Raw genomic sequence first — 19,330 nt, 5'->3', positions numbered from 1 at the left:
TATGGCCACTCCTTTGACCTCTATTCAGGAGCAGTAAGTAGCGGGCTTTTTTTTATTTTTCTTTACGCCCTAGAACTGTCTCCTTAGCTGTAAAAAAAAAATGGTATCTTTCTCTTCACTGATCCTTAGATGTGTGTTGCAAGATTTACACATTTTCTTCCTGAGCGTAAAAACAGAGATATGGGGAGAGAAGGAAAACAAAGTCCTGCCTGGGATCTCATGGTAAAACCCCAACAAATATATGAGCAGGAGAATATCTTAAACTCTTCAGTACCGTGCCTCGTCTAACAAAAGTCGTCAAGGGTATGAACTGCCAAATCAGTGGACCGTTAGCACAGTATCGTTGCAGGAAAAGGAATCCACCGCCTCCCTGAGTCCTGAGGAACGGTTCGGCCGACTATGATAAGACCTGCTGGTGGGTAGGAAAAGAAAAGTTAGTTTACATAAGTACCGTTTATTTAATAATCATAATATAGTGTGTGCTTGTTTGTTTGTATCTGTGTTTGATACTCCGTTTCTCAGTCTGTCTGTCTATGTTTATCTGTCTGTCTGTTTGTCTATGTGTAAGATGCAGTGGCTGGCGTTCGGGAGAGTGGGGGAGAGAAGGAGAGGTCGCTAGGCGGTCATTTATTTTGCTGTCAGTGCTCAGACGATGCATTATTGGTTACGTCGCCTCTGAGTGTCGTATTTATATTTGCCTTTCGTCCCTCCCTCTCACTCCTCCACAAGCGTCCACCGCCAACATGTGTATACGCCACCCTTGCAACCGTGTGTGGATGTGGGTGTAGGTGCGTCTGGGTGAGCGTACAGGTGTGAGTGTACAGGTGTGAGAGCTACACATAAACTCCAGCCGAACGGAATCAAAAACAAAATCGAAACAAAATCGACGAGGAAAGTAAAAAAATAATGGCGATTCAACGTTACTAAGAGAACTATCTACATACAGTGTCGCAGCAGAAGCTAGACAGATGACCTTCACGTCCTGCTGCCTGCCTGCCTGCCTGCTAACCCCCTGGAGAGATAGATAGGCTGATGGATGGATGGAAAGGTAAACTGGTACATAGAGAGAGAGAGAGAGGGAGGGAGGGGAGATTATACAGATTTATAAGAAAAAAAGCTCGGTATTGAATATAAAGGAAGGAGAAGATATGCAGCATCTTTACACGCTGGACTTTATGATGGAATGGCAAGACACCGTTATAGCCTAAAACAAAACAGTCTCGCGCTTGTCTAACTATTTAATACTATGGCAATTGTCTGCACTATTCTAAAAGATACAACTTGGCTTGCTCATTGTAAAGGCCAAGGGGTTAAAAGAAACGCGTGTTGAATGAAGCTCAAGACCATTCCCTATTTGAAGCTGCTGAGGAAGGGGCGCAAGACGATCGAGACAAGTCCTTGGATATCCTTGTGAAATTCGCAAGTATAGAAGAGAGGGAGGTGCAATAGGGGGCAGTAATGAACGGGGAGCGGAATGAGGGATAAAGGGGGAGAAAATTTGGAGGGAAGGAGGAGCAGGAGCAGGCAGGAAGGAGGGAAGAAGAGTAAGGGGCGAGGAAGGAAACGAAATTATACAAAAATAATCATAATAACAAAACAGAACAATAATTACAGAACGAGAAGACTTCGCAGCTTGCTCGGCGTCGGTATATCGGAGAGCAGGAGGAAGAGGAGGAGGAATAAGAGGAAGTGGATGAGGAGGAAGAGGGTGTTTGGTTTCCCGGTAACGTTGGGAGAAAGGAAAGGAATAAAAGGAAGAGGAGGAGGAATAAGAGGAGGTGGTTGAGGAGGAAGAGGATGTTTGGTTTCCCGGTAACGTTGGGAGAAAGGAAAGGAAGAAGAGGAAGAGGAGGAGGTTGCATCGCCTCTCCACTCGTCCTCTTACAATTGATTGGAAGAGGAGGAGAAGGTGAAGAAGGGAGGAGGAGAAATAGGAGGGAGGGGCCGCGTCGCCTCTCCCCTCGTTGTCCTACAGAGGGCGTGGAGAAGAGGAGGAAGAAGAGGGTTGGGTCTCGTTGCTTCCACCCTCGATCCTCTTACATGTGGCGGGTGTTGTTGAGGGAGCCCATGCCTGACTGTGAGGCGCCCTTGTTCTGACCCATCTGCAGCCCGATCTGTCCGTCACGCAGCATCCTCTGTTGGTCCTCGTCCCAGTCCCTCTTCTGCTCATCCGCCATCTTGGGTCCCAGTCCCGGCCCCGTGTACTCCGGGTGCTTCTGGGTCTGTGGGGCGGCGAGGGCACGTTAGGTGGGTCAGGGAGGCCGGGGGGGGAAGGGGGGGGTGCAGGAGGGATAGCTTAGGCAGTGATACATAAACTAAATAAATGGGTTTTATATGCAATGTCTATTCTGAATATGTTACTTCGGGAAGGGGGCAGATATATAGCCTGATGTGATAGTGTTGTATTATGTGCCTTTTTAAATATATGGACCGTTATGAGTGATAGAGGCCCAAGTAGAGTAATTTCTAAAGTCGGATATGCGCTACTTGTACACAGACAATATAGCTTGTGTTCGGGCTGTAGAATTAATATCATAAACTAGTAATAATGTAATATCTTTTGCGTCTGAGAAAAAAAACTGGAAATAAGTGTTATCGAGTACATTTAACACGTAGAAACATTTTCGTTGTTATATTCGTGTTATTATACCTGTCCAAACAGTCCATCCAGGAAATATTGCAAGCAAGAAGCACTGTGGCAAGGCAATTGGCAGTTTGCAGCGTCATGTACAAAACACTTAGCCGTGTCTGAAAACATATCATCGCCTTTCCTTATCTGACAGTCCGTCCTCAGAAGAAAGCTTGCCCAAGAACGACTAAAGGAAACCATAATTCAGCTCGCAGTGTCGCTTATATAGACTTAGCCGTGTGAAACCGCACCATCGCCAACAGACATAAAACAAGCAATTACTCTTTCCTCATGGTCCATAAGACTGTTGCGCGTCAAAAGAAACGTCAACTCTTGCGTCTCCTGGCACGTGCAGCGGCGGGGTGAAGGCGGATAATCTCAGACGTTTTCGGTACTCAACAAATATTCCAAAAAGTCTCATGGGAGATTAGTCGGGTTCACATATGCGTATTCTTAACATTCATGGTGCAGAAACCCTTGTCAGACTATTTCTAGGCTCAAAAGTACCCATGGAGATATCAAAAGGCTCATAAAGTACCCATGGAAATATCACTAGTCTCATCTCATAAATATATTAATGGATAAGCGTGTGCTAAACCTCTTGTGTGGGATTGGTTAGGGGAAAAAACGTTTGGGTGGACGCATTACCGAAGGGACAGAAGGATAGGTTGGTGTATGGATGTGTTTCCCTGCGCAGTAGAAGGGCACACGTTTCCTAGTTACAGAGGGATAGTTGAATTATATTTTTCTCCCGGTGTTAGAAGGATAAACTGTTAGAGGAGCCTGTTTCTTTGAGCGGTAGAGGGGTACATATTTTTTTATATTTACAGAAGAATAGGTGGATAGAAGTTTTTTCCCCTGTGACAAAAGGATAGGTTAGCGGATTGGTCTTTCCCTGGGGAGCAGAAGGATACATGTTTTAGCTGTTTCACGAGGATAGGAGGATATATGTATTTTCCCGATGACAAAGGATAGGCCAGTGAATGAAAATGTTTCCCTGAATATACATATGAAAAAGAGCAGATGCGAGATGAATTTTCCCGGTGATAGAAGAATACGTTTGTGAATAGACCGGTTTTACAATGAATGATGAGGTCAACACATGACAATACTCACAATGCGACCCAGGGAGTAGAGGCAGAGGACCACTTGGGGAATGTTGCGTCGCTCGAAGAGGTCAGCGGTCTGGAAGATCTCCTCGTGGGGCACACCGTACTTCTTGGCAGCCTCCTGGAACCTGCGAACACACACACCAACGCTCGATAAGGATGTAGGCGTCGGAGGAGGAATATCGAGGAAAGGGAATGAGAGAAGGGTGAAGGGAAGAATGGGTTGAGGGAAAGGGAAGAAAGGAGGAAGGAAATTATGAGTGAGAGGAGGAGGGATTGAAGAAAAGTGAAGAGAAAGATGGGTACTTGAATCACGAGAAAGAAAGACTTTGATAGCTGAAGCATTAGAGAAGAAGAACAAGAACAAGAAGAGCGAAAAGGAAATTAGTGAATGGATATAAAGAGAAAGTGAAGCGATGTTTAATAAGTAAAGGAAACTACTGATGAAGGAAAATACTTGACTGAAAACAGTAAGCAACATCACAGAGAAGAAAGACGGAATAAGAAAGAAAAAAAGAGAAAGTGAAGCGATGTTTAATAAGTAAAGGAAACTACTGATGAAGGAAAATACTTGACTAAAAACAGTAAGCAACATCACAGAGAAGAAAAACGGAATGAGAGAAAAAAAAGTCCCCCTCAACCTAACCCAACCAAACATGCACACGAGTAACCCCACAAACCCCACCAACCACCCCTCCATCCCCCCCATATCACAACCCCCCACCCCACACCCTACACCCCCATACACCCTCCTCACCTCTGAATGTTCTCCATGAGCTTGAAGGAGCCGCCCGAGGTCTGAATCTTCTTGACGGAGTTGGGTTGGATCTTGTTCATGAGGTTGCAAAGGATCACACCGTCCTTGAACACATCCTCGAAGCTCCCGGGCGGCAGCTTCTCCCCAAGAACAGCTGTCACCCACTGCATCACCTCCTGCTCCAGCTCCTTGTTGCGGCTCTGAACGCAGACACCAAGAAGACCAAAGGAGACGAGACCACGGCAGACCAGCGTAGGCAGTAGCGTTTCCAGACCAGACCACACCATTTAAGGCCAGATCCAAGCATTTCCAGAGAAGGGGAGACCAGATTAGGGTAGACCATCGTAGGCAGCACCGTTTCAGGTCATATTCAAGCGTTTCCATACCAGGGCAGAGCAGGGTAGGCCAGAGTAGATCAGGGTAGGTCGCGTCATTCCAGGCCAGGCAGGGTCGAGATTAAGGTGACGGGGCAGCGTTGAGACCAGGCACGAAGGGGAGAAAAGAGAAGGATTTGTCTTAGTAATGGTGGACGGAATTGTTGCATGGAAGGAAGATGGTTTTGAGAGAGAGAGAGAGAGAGAGAGAGAGAGAGAGAGAGAGGAACCGTAAAAATACATGCAATTCATCTTTCTCCTCCTCTTTCCTCCCCTGAACCCACAACCTCTCCTCCTCCTCCTCCTCCTCCTCCTCCTCACGCACCCTCGCCCCCGTGTGTAATGCCCACCCTGTAGTTTGGTGCCTCGCCGCTTGAGTTAGTGTGTAGCTCCCCTCCGCTTCTACCCTGTGTTTATCTTCCTCCCTGCTTCGCCTCCTCCTCCTCTGTTCTTATCCTTTTCTTTCCATCTACTCTCCTCTGGTGCTCCTCCTTCTACTCCTTTTCTCTCCTTCATCCTTTCTATTTCTACTCTTACGACTGTTTATTTTTTCCGGCTTTTCTTGTTCTTTTTCTTCTTTTTGCCTTCTTCTCTTTATCCCTGTCCCTCATTTCGTTCCCCTGCTGCTTCCTCCTTCTCTGTTCCCTACTCCTCCTCCTCCTGCTGCTTCTCATTATCCTTCTGTTCCTCCTCCTCTTCCTCTTTCCCCTCTCTCTCTACCCATGCCCATTTGTATTTACATGGCATTTAAACTTCTTTAACTAGGTAATTGTCACATATCTATTCTCTGGTCTTGGGCTTTCGTTACGTACAGCTTCCCCCCCGTCACCACCACCATCACCACCGCCATTACGGGAACCAAACTCGAATGATACCTGTCCCGTCTTGCGTCACTCACACCTTTTCCCTTCCATCCGCGCGCATCCTGAACCCCTCCCCCACCCCACCCTTTCCTACCTTCCCCACCAATCACCAGCCTTTCCCTCTCAGGCTCTCAGGCTCTGTATATACCGGCTGCTTTATGTATACAACGGATAGGTTTTTCTTTCACTCTTTATCTCCCTCGCGGAATAAATAGTACTCGTCCGCCAATAGCGTGAGAGAGAAAGAAAGCAAGAAAGAAACGAGAGAAAGAAAACAAGAAAAAAACCCGGCGTAGGAAGTGGAAATATGCCATAAGAAGACAGACCACAAAATACCCCGTTGAGCAGGCGGATGATGATGATGATGATGATGATGATGATAAGGAGTTCACCGCCCCAGTAGATGTTAGGTATCGAAGAAGGAAGCTACGATAAAGGGAAAGAGGACAAGGAAAAGGGGAGGGGGAGGTAGGGGAGGGTGAAAAGAAGGATGGTTTGAGGAATAAAGGAAGTAAAAGGTAGGTGAAGAAAATTAGTTAGAAAAGGAAAGGGTTAAAATAATGGGTTGAGAGAGAGACGAAAAGAAGGAAATGTTGAGGGAAATAGAATAGAGGAAGGAATTTAAGGTACAGAGAGAAGGAACAGAGGAAGGATGGAGAGAAGGAGAAATAGTGGAAGTAAAAAAAAAGGATTGAGGAAAGATGGGTTAAGGGCAAATGGAGGGAAGGAAGGCCAATTGAAGGAGGGTAAGAGAGAGAGAGGGGAGGGGGAGGAAGGGATGGATAGAAGGGAGGGGAAAGGGAGGAAAGAGAAGGGAGAAAAAAGGGTGACGATTTTAGCTCATAATACATGGTTCAGAGAGAGAGAGAGAGAGAGAGAGAGATTCATTTCCTCCTCCTCTCTTCTCCCTTCCCTCCTTTTCCCCATACATCTCTTTCTCTTTCCTTATTCTCCTTCTCTCCCTCCACCATTTTCTCTCTCGCCTCCTTTCCTCCATCCTCTCCTTCCTCTCTCCCTCCTTCCGCTGCTTCATCCATTCCTTCTCTACTCTTCTTCATCCCCTTCCTTCCATCCCCTCTCCTTCACGCCTCTTCTTTTTTCCTCCTTTCCCTCCCTTTCCTCCTCCTCTGTACATTTTCTACTCGTTTCCTCCTTATATCCTTTACCTCTCTTCTCTTATTTCTTCCTTATCTCTTCCCCTCTTTCTTCCTCTTTTTCTTCCTCTCTTATATCTCTCACCTTTTTCTTCTCTTTCACTTCATCCTCTCCGACCTCTCCTTCTCTTATCTCTTTCCCTCTTTCTTCCTTCCCTTTTTTTTATCTTTTACTTCATCCTTTCCTCCACCTTTCTTTCCCATCCTCCATGTTCTCTACCTTCTTCTTCTTCCCTCCTTCCCTCCATCCCCTCCCCCTCCCAAGCCTTCACTTTCTTCCTCTTCACCGTCCCTTTTATCTCTCTCTCTCTCCTTACCTTTTCTTCTCTTTTACTTCATCCCTTCCGACCTTTCCACCTTTCCTCCGTTATATCTTCCCTCCTTCCCTTCCCTCCTCCTGCCCTCCCTCCCCATAGAGTTGGACTTCCCCGTTTCGCTAATGAAGAAAGTCTTGCTTCGGCGTCGAGCTCTCGCTAAAACTTGGCAGAGCGTCGCGTCGTCGGTGCCAAGGAGGAAATGGACGGAACTCGCGGAAAAAAGGAGAAAAGGTAGTGGAGGAGGAGGAGGAGGAGGAGGAGGAGGTGGGGATCGAAGATTAAAAAGAAGACGGATGGGAGAAGGGAGACGAAAGAGGAGGAAAAGGGTGGTGGAGTAGAGGGAGGAGGAGGAGTTGGAGGTAAAAGAGGAAGAGGAAGAAAAGAAGAAGAAGGTGATGGTGTGTTATTGTAGTGGGAGAAACAGTAACATAGCAGAGAGGAGGAGAGGAAGAAGGATTGGGAGACGAAGAGCAAGGAGAAGAAATAAAAGAGAGAAAGAAAGAAAAAGACAATGAATGAGAGAAAGGAAAAGTAGACACAACCACAACAGAAACATAAGAAAGAGAAGAAAGAAAGAACAATTGGAAGACAAAAAGACCAAGAAAAATTAAATAGAAGAGAGAAAGAAAAAAAAGACAATGAATGAGAGAATGAATGAAAGAAAGAAAGTAGACTCAACCACAACAGAAACATAAGAAAGAAAGAACAATTGGAAGACGAGAAGGCCAAGAAATTAAAATAGAAGAGAGAAAACGAAGAAAAAACAATGAATGAAACAATAAATAAAAGAAAAAAATACACAAACGCCTTTAACCTTGAAACTCGACAAACAAACTTCAAAAAACATTAAAGCAGAGAGAGAGAGAGAGAGAGAGAGGACGACATACGAACGAACGAACGAACACACGAAAAGAAAGAAAAAAAAAACACGGGGAGGCATTTAAGTCACACGGCAGCAAAACACGAGGGAGTCATAAGTAGTGTGTGTGTGTGTGTGTGTGTGTGTGTGTGTGTGTGTGTGTGTGTGTGTGTGTGTGTTGACAACTGATTTGGTGGCCTTGGTGCTGACAGCGGAGAGAGAGAGAGAGAGAGAGAGAGAGAGAGAGATTGAGAGATTGAGATTTCAGGACTCCCCATAACGTACGTCGGGGCGCAGAAAAGGTTGACATATCTCCCCAAGTTCTCGTCCTTATCGCTCTCGAGTGTGGCAAGAGTGAACGCCGAAGGGTAAAGGACTGGAGGCTTAGCAGAAGGGCTCAGTTCCGATACCTTTCAATCGCGTCTAGCCTGTTGTTAGACCGCTGTGCCCTATTTGTAAACAAGCTGGAGGGAGGGAAAGGGAAGACGGGGAGGAGGGAAGTGAAGGGAGGAATATAGTAGTAGTGAGACAGTGGATGAAATAGAGAATGAGAAGAGATAGACGATAGATAAACAGATAGTTGAAGTCCCGATGAGGTGATCTTGAAGTGGTAGTATAAGAAAAAGGAGGAGAAAGAAAAGGATGGATGAGGGAAGGAAGAGGCGCCACCATCATTGAACTGGATGACCTGGGTGATGGCTGTGTATGGAAACGTGTGTGTGTGTGTGTGTGTGTGTGTGATTTAGGACTGATATCGGAGAAGTACATGTCAAAAGTTACGCTAGATTAGAATGGGAGTGTAGTAAAGAGAGAGAGCGAAATGGGAGGAGAAGTGGATTGGAAGTGGACTGCCAAAGGGGGGGAGGGGAGGGGGGGAGAGAGATGCAGCAGATAGGGACCGCCGGACCTGTTGAAATGCACGAAAGTAATACAGGTTGTTGTTGCCTTGGGAAAGCTGCACCAGTGAAGATATTGTTTGGGGCGGATTAGCCGGATTAAAACAAGGTGTAGGGAAGGATAAGTGTATGAGTAGAGGGGAATGGGGGGGGAGGGGGGGCAGTAGCATGGCACCACCCTCACACGAGAACCCGGTGACCACTAGAGACACGTAAAGACACAGCAGAAAGTAGAACGCCGAGCGGTGGATGAAAACCATAGGCATAAAACACTGAGAAAATGGAAAAGGAGGAGGAGGAGAAGAGTGAGGAATAAGAGGACCCATAGAAGTAGAGAGGAGGAGGAGAAGGAATATCAGAGTGAGCAGGAGGAAGGAGGGGAGGAGGGAAGGAAATGACGGGTGCTGAGAGTGTTTATGGGCCGAAAGGTATGCGTGATGTATGATGTGCGGATTGAAACAGCGTGTGAAGGTGTGTGGTATGTGTGTTTGGCTGACACTCTAAACAAGGAGGCGAAGGAAAAGGAGGACGAGGAGGAGGAGGGGGTGGAAAGGGCAAGGTATGTGCGTGTGTGTGTGTGTGTGTGTGTGTGTGTGTGTGTGTGTGTGTTCGTAAGGAGAAAAGATAGGAAGGACAGGTTTTTGGAGAGTGTTATGTGGCTCAAACAGGTGTAGGCGCGGATGTGGAATGCGTGGCTTTGTGAAGGAGAAGGGAAGAGAGAGTGGTGTGGGAGGGAGGAAGAATAGGTGTGTGGGGCTGAGATTTTGATAATTGGTAGAAAAGAATCACAAGGAAGAAGATGTAAAGAAGATCGCCAAGCAGCATTGTTACGGGAGGTGCAAGAAGGGAGGGGTGAGGAGACCATGGGTATAGGGGTGAGGGACGGGGGTGTTAGGTTGCTGAAGGCGGGAACAGGAGACACATGAACAGATGGGATGATGAAGGCAGAGGGATGTGCAGGGAGGAGCGTGGCACTACCCTTGTGGATGGGGCTGAGGGCAAGGAAAGAAAGGGGTAAGGAGGGCAGGAGTGTAGGGGGGTGAGCAGGCAGGACAGGCAGTGATGTGTAGGTGAAGCAGTGTAGGGTGGTGGGCATGGAGAACAGGCAAGGGTGTGTAGGTGTACCATTGCAGGGGGGAGGGGGGGCAGCACTCACCGGCATGGCTGAGGCTGAGGGCGGGGACGGAAGGAGAGACGATCTGGACACCACCAGGACGCGACCGTGACTGACTCTGGCCCAGGACGACTCTGGAGGGCACTTGAGGCGGCGAGGCAGCAGCAGCAGCAGCAGCGGCGGTAGTGGGTGGTGGGCGGTGGTGGCGGCGGTGATGGGTAGAGGGTGGGGGGTGGGTAGGGAGGACGGGTGGGGGTGGGTAGCAAGGCAGGGCATGGGGGAGGGAGGGGGAGCTGAGAGTGCCACAACCTGTCGTCAGCGGTGCCAGGGCGGCTTAAGAGGGGTGAGTGGGAGGGGCGGGGGCGGCAGGTGCCTCTTTGGTGCCACGCCCGTCACCCCTCGAGCCATGGTGCCTCCCCTATCTCCTCCGTCCCCTTATGTCACCCCCATCCTGCCCCCCTCACCCCTCACCCTCTATACCCTACCCGTCTTCCCCCTCCCCATCACCGAGGCCCTCAGCGACGCCCTCCACGCCCTTCTTAGCGTACGATAACGACTCTTTGCTCCCCCGCACTCCACGCACGCGCGCCCACGCACCACGTGTCTCCGGCTCCTTGAAAATGCTTAGATAGGTCCCCAGTCCTCGCCTCCGTCAGCCGCTGCCTTCCCCCATGTGTATATTACTCAATGAATTATTTTTAGTATCATTATTATAACCATCATTATTTTGTGTTGGTATTGTTACTTAGGCACATATTTCTTGAAGAACTTCTAACATCAAACTTGCAGTGAAAAAAGAATATTATTTTCTTATAGTATGTTATGAAAGTCAGCATGTGATCGTTGGTATGGTTAACAGTCTTCATCTTGACATTTACAGCATGAAAATAAAAGTTTGTAGACGGGTTACCAAACAAATCATTTTATTAGGATATGGCTGCGTTCTCTTGTGGGGCTGTTTTCATGTGACCCTTTATCAGCGAGTAGCATTAAGACAGGTAAGGTGAGCACCGCCGCCACGCGCACCTGTAGCTTATGCTCCCAACTTTACCTATAGTATTGAAAAAGGCATGTTCCACTCTTCTAATTGATACATTATACTGTGCCCAAGCTCGCTGTCAATATATTTCTCTCTACAATAATTCTTCTAAACATCGATTCGAAACTTTGAATTATGCCTAAACGTCTTTTGGGGGGTTAATATTTCTTGTATATTAACCGAAAGTGTTTTCTTTTCGCTTTACTTTGTTTGTCTCACGTTTCTATTTTCTTGTTTCAAAGTTTCCTATTCAGACATTTTGTTATGTATTCCAGTCTATCGAAACATTTATGTATAGGTATTGTTGTTTTGCTAGGAAGAGCTTGGGTGTTTATCGTAAGTGTTTTATAAGTAACTTGTTTGTATAGTTCACGTTTTCATATCGCTGTTTCAAAAGTTCCCATTTTTTTTCTACTACTCGACCAAACATCTCCTCAGGGATATACTTTTTTTTTTTTTTCACCAGAAGTCGCGTGTTTATTTACTGTGTGTGTGTGTGTGTGTGTGTGTGTGTGTGTGTGTGTGTGTGTGTGTGTGTGTGTGTGTGTGTGTGTGTGTGTGTGTTTTGTTTGTATATTTAATGTGACTAAAGGATCGACTTCACCACCTATATATTTACGTTAAGTTTTTATTTTATTTTATTTAACTTGAGCAAGGTATCGCCGCAAACACGTAATGGAAGGAGGAGGAGGAGGAGGAAGAGGAGGAGGAAGAGGAGGAGGAGGAGGAGGAGGAGGAGGAAGTTATCTGTGCAAGGCGGAAGTTTACGTGACTGGGAGTGGATTCAAGGCAACAGCAGCAAGGATGGTGTCTGTGTACAAAAAAAAGGCTGGAATGAAGTTATATACACTCTCTCTCTCTCTCTCTCTCTCTCTCTCTCTCTCTCTCTCTCTCTCTCTCTCTCTCTCTCTCTCTCTCTCTCTCTCTCTCTCTCTCTCTCTCTCTCTCTCTCTCTCTCTCTCTCTCTCTCTCTTTTCCCCCCAAGCAGAAAAACGGGCTGTTCTACCGAAAATTTCATCGCAATAGTTGGAAAAGCTGTGACGTCAGAGAGAGAGGGGGGTGGGGAACGAATGGGTAAGGGGGATGAGGGAGAGGGAACGAAGGGGGAGGGGGGGGAGGGGGGAGAGTGACGTCGGTTGTGCCAAAAATACTCTTGATGTCAGTGAGAACCCGACATCATACGAGATTTTGGGTGGTGGTGGTGGTGGTGATGAGTGGTGGTGGTGGTGGTGGTGGTAGTGACGTCAAGAGCTTGGGAAATGTGTAGATAGATAGCAAAAGGTGTTGAGGTGTTTGCTTGTGTGTGTGTGTGTGTGTGTGTGTGTGTCTTTCTGTCTGTATTTATCTGTGTATGCTTGTCTGTCTGTCTCTCTGTTTGCCTGTCTGTCTGTCTGTCTATATTCGTAGTTCTATTCCAGCATTTCTTTCTTAAACAAAAATAAAGATTCGAGTGACTGGCAGTGCTCCCATTTCGCCCTTTTGTTATTTTTTTTCAAGAAGTATTCGTCCATTTCATAATTATTTTTCCTGAGTCCCCCCCCCCCCCCACGCCTCTATCCCCCCAGGCAAATAAGTTTATATATATCCTTTAAAACCCGTGAAGAAACAAACCTGGCTGCCAATCTTTTCTCTTATCTTTCCTCTCCTTCCTTTTCATCTTTTTTTTTTCCTTCTCATATTCCTTTACGTTTTCTCTTCCTTCTTCCTCTTTCTCACCTCCATCCATTGAACTCGTGAATAAACAAACTGAACCTCCAGCTTGATAATTATTTACTCTTCCCATCTCTCCTTTTTTGTCCTCTATCTTTATCCCTCGTTTCCTCTTCCGCCTTTTTCCTCCTTTTTCCCTTTCTCCTCACTACTTTTTCCTATCCCTTTTTTTTCCCCAATACACTTCCTCTTCACTTTTCTCTTCTTCGTCTCCTTTTCCTCCTCTTTCCTCTTTTCCCCCATTTCCTCACTTCTTTTCTACTACACTTTCTTTTTCCTCCCATACATCTACTCTTCACTTTTCTCTTCCTCGTCTCCTTTTCCTTCTCTTTCCTCTTTTTCCCCCCATTCCCTCATTTCTTTTCTCTTAACTCCTCTCTTTTATTTCCTATACGCTGACTCCACTTATCTCAACTCTCCATTCCTCTTCTTCCTCCTCCTCATATTTCTGTTTCATCTCTCCTCCTCCTCCTCCTCTTTCTGCTTCCCCCTCATCCACCTCTTCCCTTTCTTCCTCCCTCTTCTTTCATTCTTTTGTCTTATCTTTCTTCCTTATTTCCTCTTTCTCCTTCTTTTCCCCTTTTTCTTCACTTCTTTTGTTTCCCATTCACTACTTCTACTTATCTCCTCTCTCCATATCTCTTCTTCCTATTCCCCATCTTTGTTTAATCTCTTCTCCTCCTTCTTCTCCTTCTTCCCTCACATCCACCTCTTCCCTTTCTTCCTCCTCCTTCTTTCCTCCATATTCTTCACACTTTCTACACATCTGTTCTTCATTTACCTTATCTCTCCATGCCTCTTCCTGCTTTCCCTTCCCTTTCCTCCTCTTCCTCATTCCCTTCTTATGCCCTCCTTCCACTCTTCTTACGGCTGTTCCTTATTTACCGCATCGCTCCCCCTTCCTCCTCCTCCTCCTCCTTTGCTAATCAACCGCTTCCTACTTCTAAGCTTTCACGGTTGCTATGGTGGCGGCGGTGGTGGTGGTGGCGCCGGCGACGGGTGGAAAGCGTCAGGAATCTTTTTAAAACACTCTATAGACGCAAACAGGATTTCAGGGAAGGCAGTCTCTGTGTGTGTCTCTGAAGGGCATGTTTTGGAGTATAAATGGACGTGGCGATAAGGCAGTTTGGATGGTCGTTTGCTACTTAATGAGAGATACATAGCACGTTCTTTTTTTTATATGTAGTTAGAGAGACAAGAAGTGTAGTTAGAGAGAGACATGTTAATAGTTTGGTACATTATATACAAGATCCCAGATACTTTTTTTTTATTTGTAGTTAGGGAGACAGATTAATGCTTCGGACATTATATACAAAACAAGCTTCCCTGTGACACGCTGCTCCTATAGATAAAGCGAAATATAGAGGATGCTAATAGTACGAATGGTGTGTTTTGATCCTATGTACAGGCGTTTTCAATCTCTCCCCTTATGCAACGGCTTAATACGTGACAAGTGAGGACTAGGTGTATGTGGAAAGAAAGAGAGGGGGTAGGAAAAAAGGGAGGGAAAGGAGGAAAGAGGAGGAAAAAGAAATGATGAAGAAAGGTGAGAGGTATAAAGGAGGAAGGAAAGGAAAGGTGTAGAAAGAGGAGGAAAGGGAAATCAAGTAGAAAGATGAGATATATAAAGGGGAGAGGAAAGGAAAGGTGAGGAAAGAGGAGGAAAGGGAAATCAAGTAGAAAGATGAGATATATAAAGGGGGGGAGTGAAAAGATGTGAGGAAAGTGGAGGAAAAGGAAACGAAAAAGAAAGAGAGGTATAAAGGGGGAAGGAAAGGAAAGGTGAGAAAAGAGGAGGAAAGGGAAACGAAGAAGAGAGATGAGAGGTATAAAGAGGGGAGGAAATAGATGTGAGGAAAAGGGGGATAAGGAAACGAAAAATAAAGATGAGAGATAGAAAAGGAGAAAGATAAGAAAGATGTGACGAGGATATATCAGGTTGGAGGTTCTGTTTGTTTTGCTAGCCGAGAATGGTGTAAAGCACGTGAAATAGATTTGATGGCATCGCGATTTTGATAATGTTGTTTTTTTTTGGCCCGAATCAACACTTCCACCAACATCAGGAAAAGGAAAGGAGTTAACAGGAGGCGGTGGGCTGTGTTGCGTTGTGTTGCTGTCAGCCGAGGCAACATGTACAACCACCACCATTATCAACACTAGAGGAGGACGAATGTTGGTGTTGGTGGTGGTGATTAGCAAGGGAGGGGAAAGGTGTCATGGTTTTGTATGATGTTATGTTGTGTTGCTATTGCTCACAACAACACCACCACCATAAGAACAACAACAGCATCAGTAGTAGTAACACATAAGAGATAGTATTGGTGATAGTAAGTGTTGTGTTATGTTGTGTTGTTAGATCGTAAAGCTAGTGTTCTTATCCGCCTAAACAGCGTCTCCGCCAACACCAGGGACACTAACAGATACACAATGGAGCAGGTGTTGTGTTGTGTATCAGATTAAATGACTTGTGTGTGCTCCTTGCTGCGGGACACTTAACGACGACGGCTGCCTTGATGGATGGCGGCCAGGTGTGTGTGTGTGTGTGTGTGTGTGTGTGTGTGTGTGTGTGTGTGTGTTTCTATAGGTCCTCCCCGTACACACCCTTCATCACACCTGCTTCAATACACCTGCCAAGCCACTCCCTCCCTTCCTTCCTTTCTCGCTCCCTCCCTCTCTGTCTTCCCCCTTTTTGCCGATGAGCTTCGCCGCCACCACCACCGCCGCCACCTGTTTCCCTGGCTCTGGCTTCGCGGTTATTTGCGTCTCGAGTCAGAAAGGGAGGAGGAAGAAGCCCATTGCCTCCCTCCCCCTCTCTCTCCCCCATTCCACCCCACCCACTCTCACCTTCTCCACCTCTTCCTTCTTCCCATTTCTCTTCCCCTTCCTCTTCCTCTTTACCCCGACCTTCTCTTCCTATCCATCCCACCCACCCTACCCCTTTGCCGCCTATTATTTCTTCCCATTTCTCCCCTCCTTTCTCTTCCTCTCTACCCCTCCGCCCCCAACTTCTCTTCCTACCCCTTCTCTCCATCTCCCTTCCTTTTCTCTTTCCTCTCCCCCTCTTCCACCCCCCCTCTCCACCCTACTCACCTCCCCCTTCGCCTCCTCCGTCTTCCCCTTCTTCCCCTTCCTCTTCTTCTCTGCCCCCACCTTCTCTTCCTGCTCCTTCTCTCCATCTCCCTCCCTCTTCTATCCTTCCTTCTTCCCTTGCCTCTTCTCTTCTCCCTCCCCCACCTTCTCTCCTCCTCCTCCTCCTCCTCCCTTCCTTTCCCTCCTTCCCTTCACGCTTCCGTATGAAGCATTTCTTACTTCTTGAACCGGGCCAAGACTTTCTCACAAACACTCACAAACACTTCTCTTATTCCCATTTTCTTCTCCTCCTCCTCCTCCTCTCCCTTTCTCTCCACGCTTCCGTTTGCAGCATCTCTTACTTCCTGAATCGGGCCCAACACCCACTCATGAGATGATCCAAGTGCCTCTGGGCTGTATTTTAAGACACCATCGCTTCTCACATCAACTATTTCTAAAGGTCAAAGAGGGGATCAATCGGGTTTTCATGAGTGTTTTTTAAGGTTCATGGCACAGAAGAAGGGTCAAACTACCACAAGGGTCATAAAACTACCCCTGGAAAGGCCTACAGCTCCTACGAAAGCCATGTCAAATATGTGAACTTGGGCGACGAAATGTTTTAAAATACGACCCTCTCTCCTTAATCCAGCTTCGCGATAGCCCCGAGTAGTTGTTTAGTGTTTGACGCCAACTTTTCTTCCGTCCCACTTTTCGATCAGAGCTTCACAGGGATCAAGGTGACGTCATGTACTGCTAAGACACGCTCATAAACACGCCTCTCTCCTCGACGGCTCTTCACGATGTTTGCTGGTCACTATTCGCGTAGCTGTGCAGTGTATGGAGCCATGTTGTCTCGTATCGCACTGTAGTTGATTGGCGTTTAAGGGAAAGGGAAAAAGAATACGTAAAGAAAACCAAAGTAAAGAAGGAAAGTAAAGAGAAGAAGAGTCACTGGTTCCTGTGGTCGCCTGGTAAAATTATAAACTGAAATGAAAACTTGTTCTAAATTTTGTCATGTCCGGTAATGTTTTTTTTTTGTCTTCTCCCACTATGCTTATCACGGCTGCTTGAGTGATGGGCGAGACTGTTCATGCGCCTTAATACCCCAATAAATAGTTAACTGACTAACTAACTGACTGACTGACTGACTGACTGACTGACTGACAAACAAAACTGACTAACTGGCTGACTGACTGAATGAACAACTGGAAGAATGAACGAAAGAGTGGCTATAAATAATGATAAAACCTTCAATGTCTCCATCAATGAACACTTGTATCACCTGACTCACTACCTGACTGACTGACTGACTGACAAACTAAACTGACTAACTGGCTGATTGACTGAATGAACAACTGCCAGAATGAACGAAAGAGTGGCTATAAATAATGATAAAACCTTCAATGTCTCCATCAATGAACACTTGTATCACCTGACTGACAAACTAACTGACTGACTGACAAACAAAACTGACTTATTGGCTGACTGACTGAATGAACGAAAGAGTGGCTATAAATAATATGATAGAACCTTCATTGTCTTCATCACCGCACACCTGTATCACCTGACTCACTACCTGACTGACTGATTGGTTGGCTGGCTGAGTGACTAATCGACTCTCTGACTTAATTTATCAGTTGCCACATTTTTCCTCAGCCATTCTCTTTGACGACCATTTCCCACCTGACAGCGACCTTCCTTACCTATCTGTACCTGTCCAACCCTTCCCCAGGTGTGTGTGTGTGTGTGTGTGTGTGTGTGTGTGTGTACGACAACCATACTCCGACGCACACTTGCTTTTCCTCCTTCCTCCTCTTCTTTTCTTTCTCGTTAACATGAGACGAATAGTGGAGAGAGAGAGAGAGAGAGAGAGAGAGAGAGAGAGAGAGAGAGAGAGAGAGAGAGAGAGAGAGAGAGAGAGAGAGAGAGAGAGAGAGAGAGAGAGAGAGAGAGAGAGAGAGAGTACAGAAGAGACAGTCACGGTTTGGCGGTGAACTTGAGTGAGAGAGAGAGAGAGAGAGAGAGAGAGAGAGAGAGAGAGAGAGAGAGAGAGAGAGAGAGAGAGAGAGAGAGACTTGGTGGAATCCTTTAATACCGTCAGGAAAAATAAATACTCAGAAGAAAAAAAACATCAGATTTCACCTTTTAAGTCTGGAGGAAAAGTAAAAGTAGAAGAGAAAGAAAGAAAAAGTGAATGCCCCCCCTACTCTCTCTCTCTCTCTCTCTCTCTCTCTCTCTCTCTCTCTCTCTCTCTCTCTCTCTCTCTCTCTCTCTCTCTCTCTCTCTCTCTCTCTCTCTCTCTCTCTCTCTCTCTCTCTCTTTTGCTAACCAGCTCAGACTGCTTAAATAATATCACGTTAACTGATGACATTGACGAACAGGTGAATATACTTAACACAACATTCAATTCTTGTCTAGATCAAGTTGCCCCAATGACGACTAAATATATAAATAGACCACCTGCTCCCTGGATTGACAAAGAAGTAAGAGATAACATGAGGTACAGGGATAGCTTACAAGGCCAGCTAAAATTAGATCGACACAACACACAACTTTACAACAAATATAAAGAAGAAAAGAAACGCGTTAAGGATAAGCTTCACAAGGCAAAAAAGACATACTATCATGATAAATTCCGCCAAAGTAAAGGCAACTCGTCACAAATGTGGAGTAATATTAGAGGTATAGTGCCTAACAATAAACCTAATAACAACATCATCACTAACGAAGATATTAATGACAAGGCGGAGGATTTTAACAGCTACTTCGCTAACGTAGGAAGAGAAACGTTTGAGAGATGCAAAAATGACTCTACTAACAATAATACTAACTCAGACAACGTACGAGTAACTCATGACACTATTGAGAACTTAGACACAAATAACTTCTTCAGACCTAAACCAGTTGATGTTGAGACTGTAATTCTAACGATATCCAAACTAAAGGAGACCAAAGCTGTAGGTAGCGATGTCATTTCTTTAAATTTCATAAAAGACAGCCTTTTTGTTACAGCCTTCTACCTAACATGCATATTCAACACCTCAATAGCTACAGGTAAATTTCCCACCCCATGGAAACATGCCATTGTTGTCCCGATTTTTAAAGGAGGGGATAGCAATATCAACTCCAATTACAGACCTATATCTCTCCTCCCTGTAATATCAAAGGTCTTAGAAAAAATTGTAGCTAAGCAACTTTCTAACCACCTAGAAGGGAATGCTTTACTTTCTAACTCTCAACACGGATTCAGGCCGGAGTTATCTACTGAAACTGCTCTCACAGTAATATCCAATAATGTATATAGTAACCTAGATAACAAGAGAATTACTCTGATAACTTTATGTGACTTATCGAAGGCATTCGACAGTGTTAACCACGACATTTTACTGCAGCGATGCCTTAAACTACGTATAGACCCTCTCTGGATCCAAGACTACCTA

The 19,330-nt window shown here is 45.9% G+C and overlaps 2 protein-coding genes across 2 annotated transcripts in view; one reads left to right on the top strand and one right to left on the bottom strand.

Annotated features, from left to right (window-relative positions):
• The window catches only part of LOC127006103 (muscle-specific protein 20-like), a 61,799-nt gene that overhangs the window by 31,014 nt on the left and 11,455 nt on the right, over window positions 1-19,330 (top strand). The window lies entirely within an intron of this gene.
• On the bottom strand, window positions 439-10,363 carry LOC127006102 (muscle-specific protein 20-like). Its single transcript, XM_050875608.1, has 4 exons — window positions 10,115-10,363; window positions 4,496-4,695; window positions 3,746-3,866; window positions 439-2,222 (listed from the first exon to the last, which is right to left on the bottom strand). The coding sequence occupies exons 1-4, from the start codon at window positions 10,346-10,348 to the stop codon at window positions 2,037-2,039; spliced, it is 741 nt and encodes a 246-aa protein (XP_050731565.1). The 5' UTR covers window positions 10,349-10,363; the 3' UTR covers window positions 439-2,036.

This window comes from Eriocheir sinensis, chromosome 32 (genome assembly GCF_024679095.1).
Source record: "Eriocheir sinensis breed Jianghai 21 chromosome 32, ASM2467909v1, whole genome shotgun sequence".
Classification (NCBI taxonomy): Eukaryota; Metazoa; Arthropoda; class Malacostraca; order Decapoda; family Varunidae; genus Eriocheir; species Eriocheir sinensis.
Note: the sequence above shows the minus strand (reverse complement) of the source record. Positions and strands in the feature narration are given on the sequence as shown.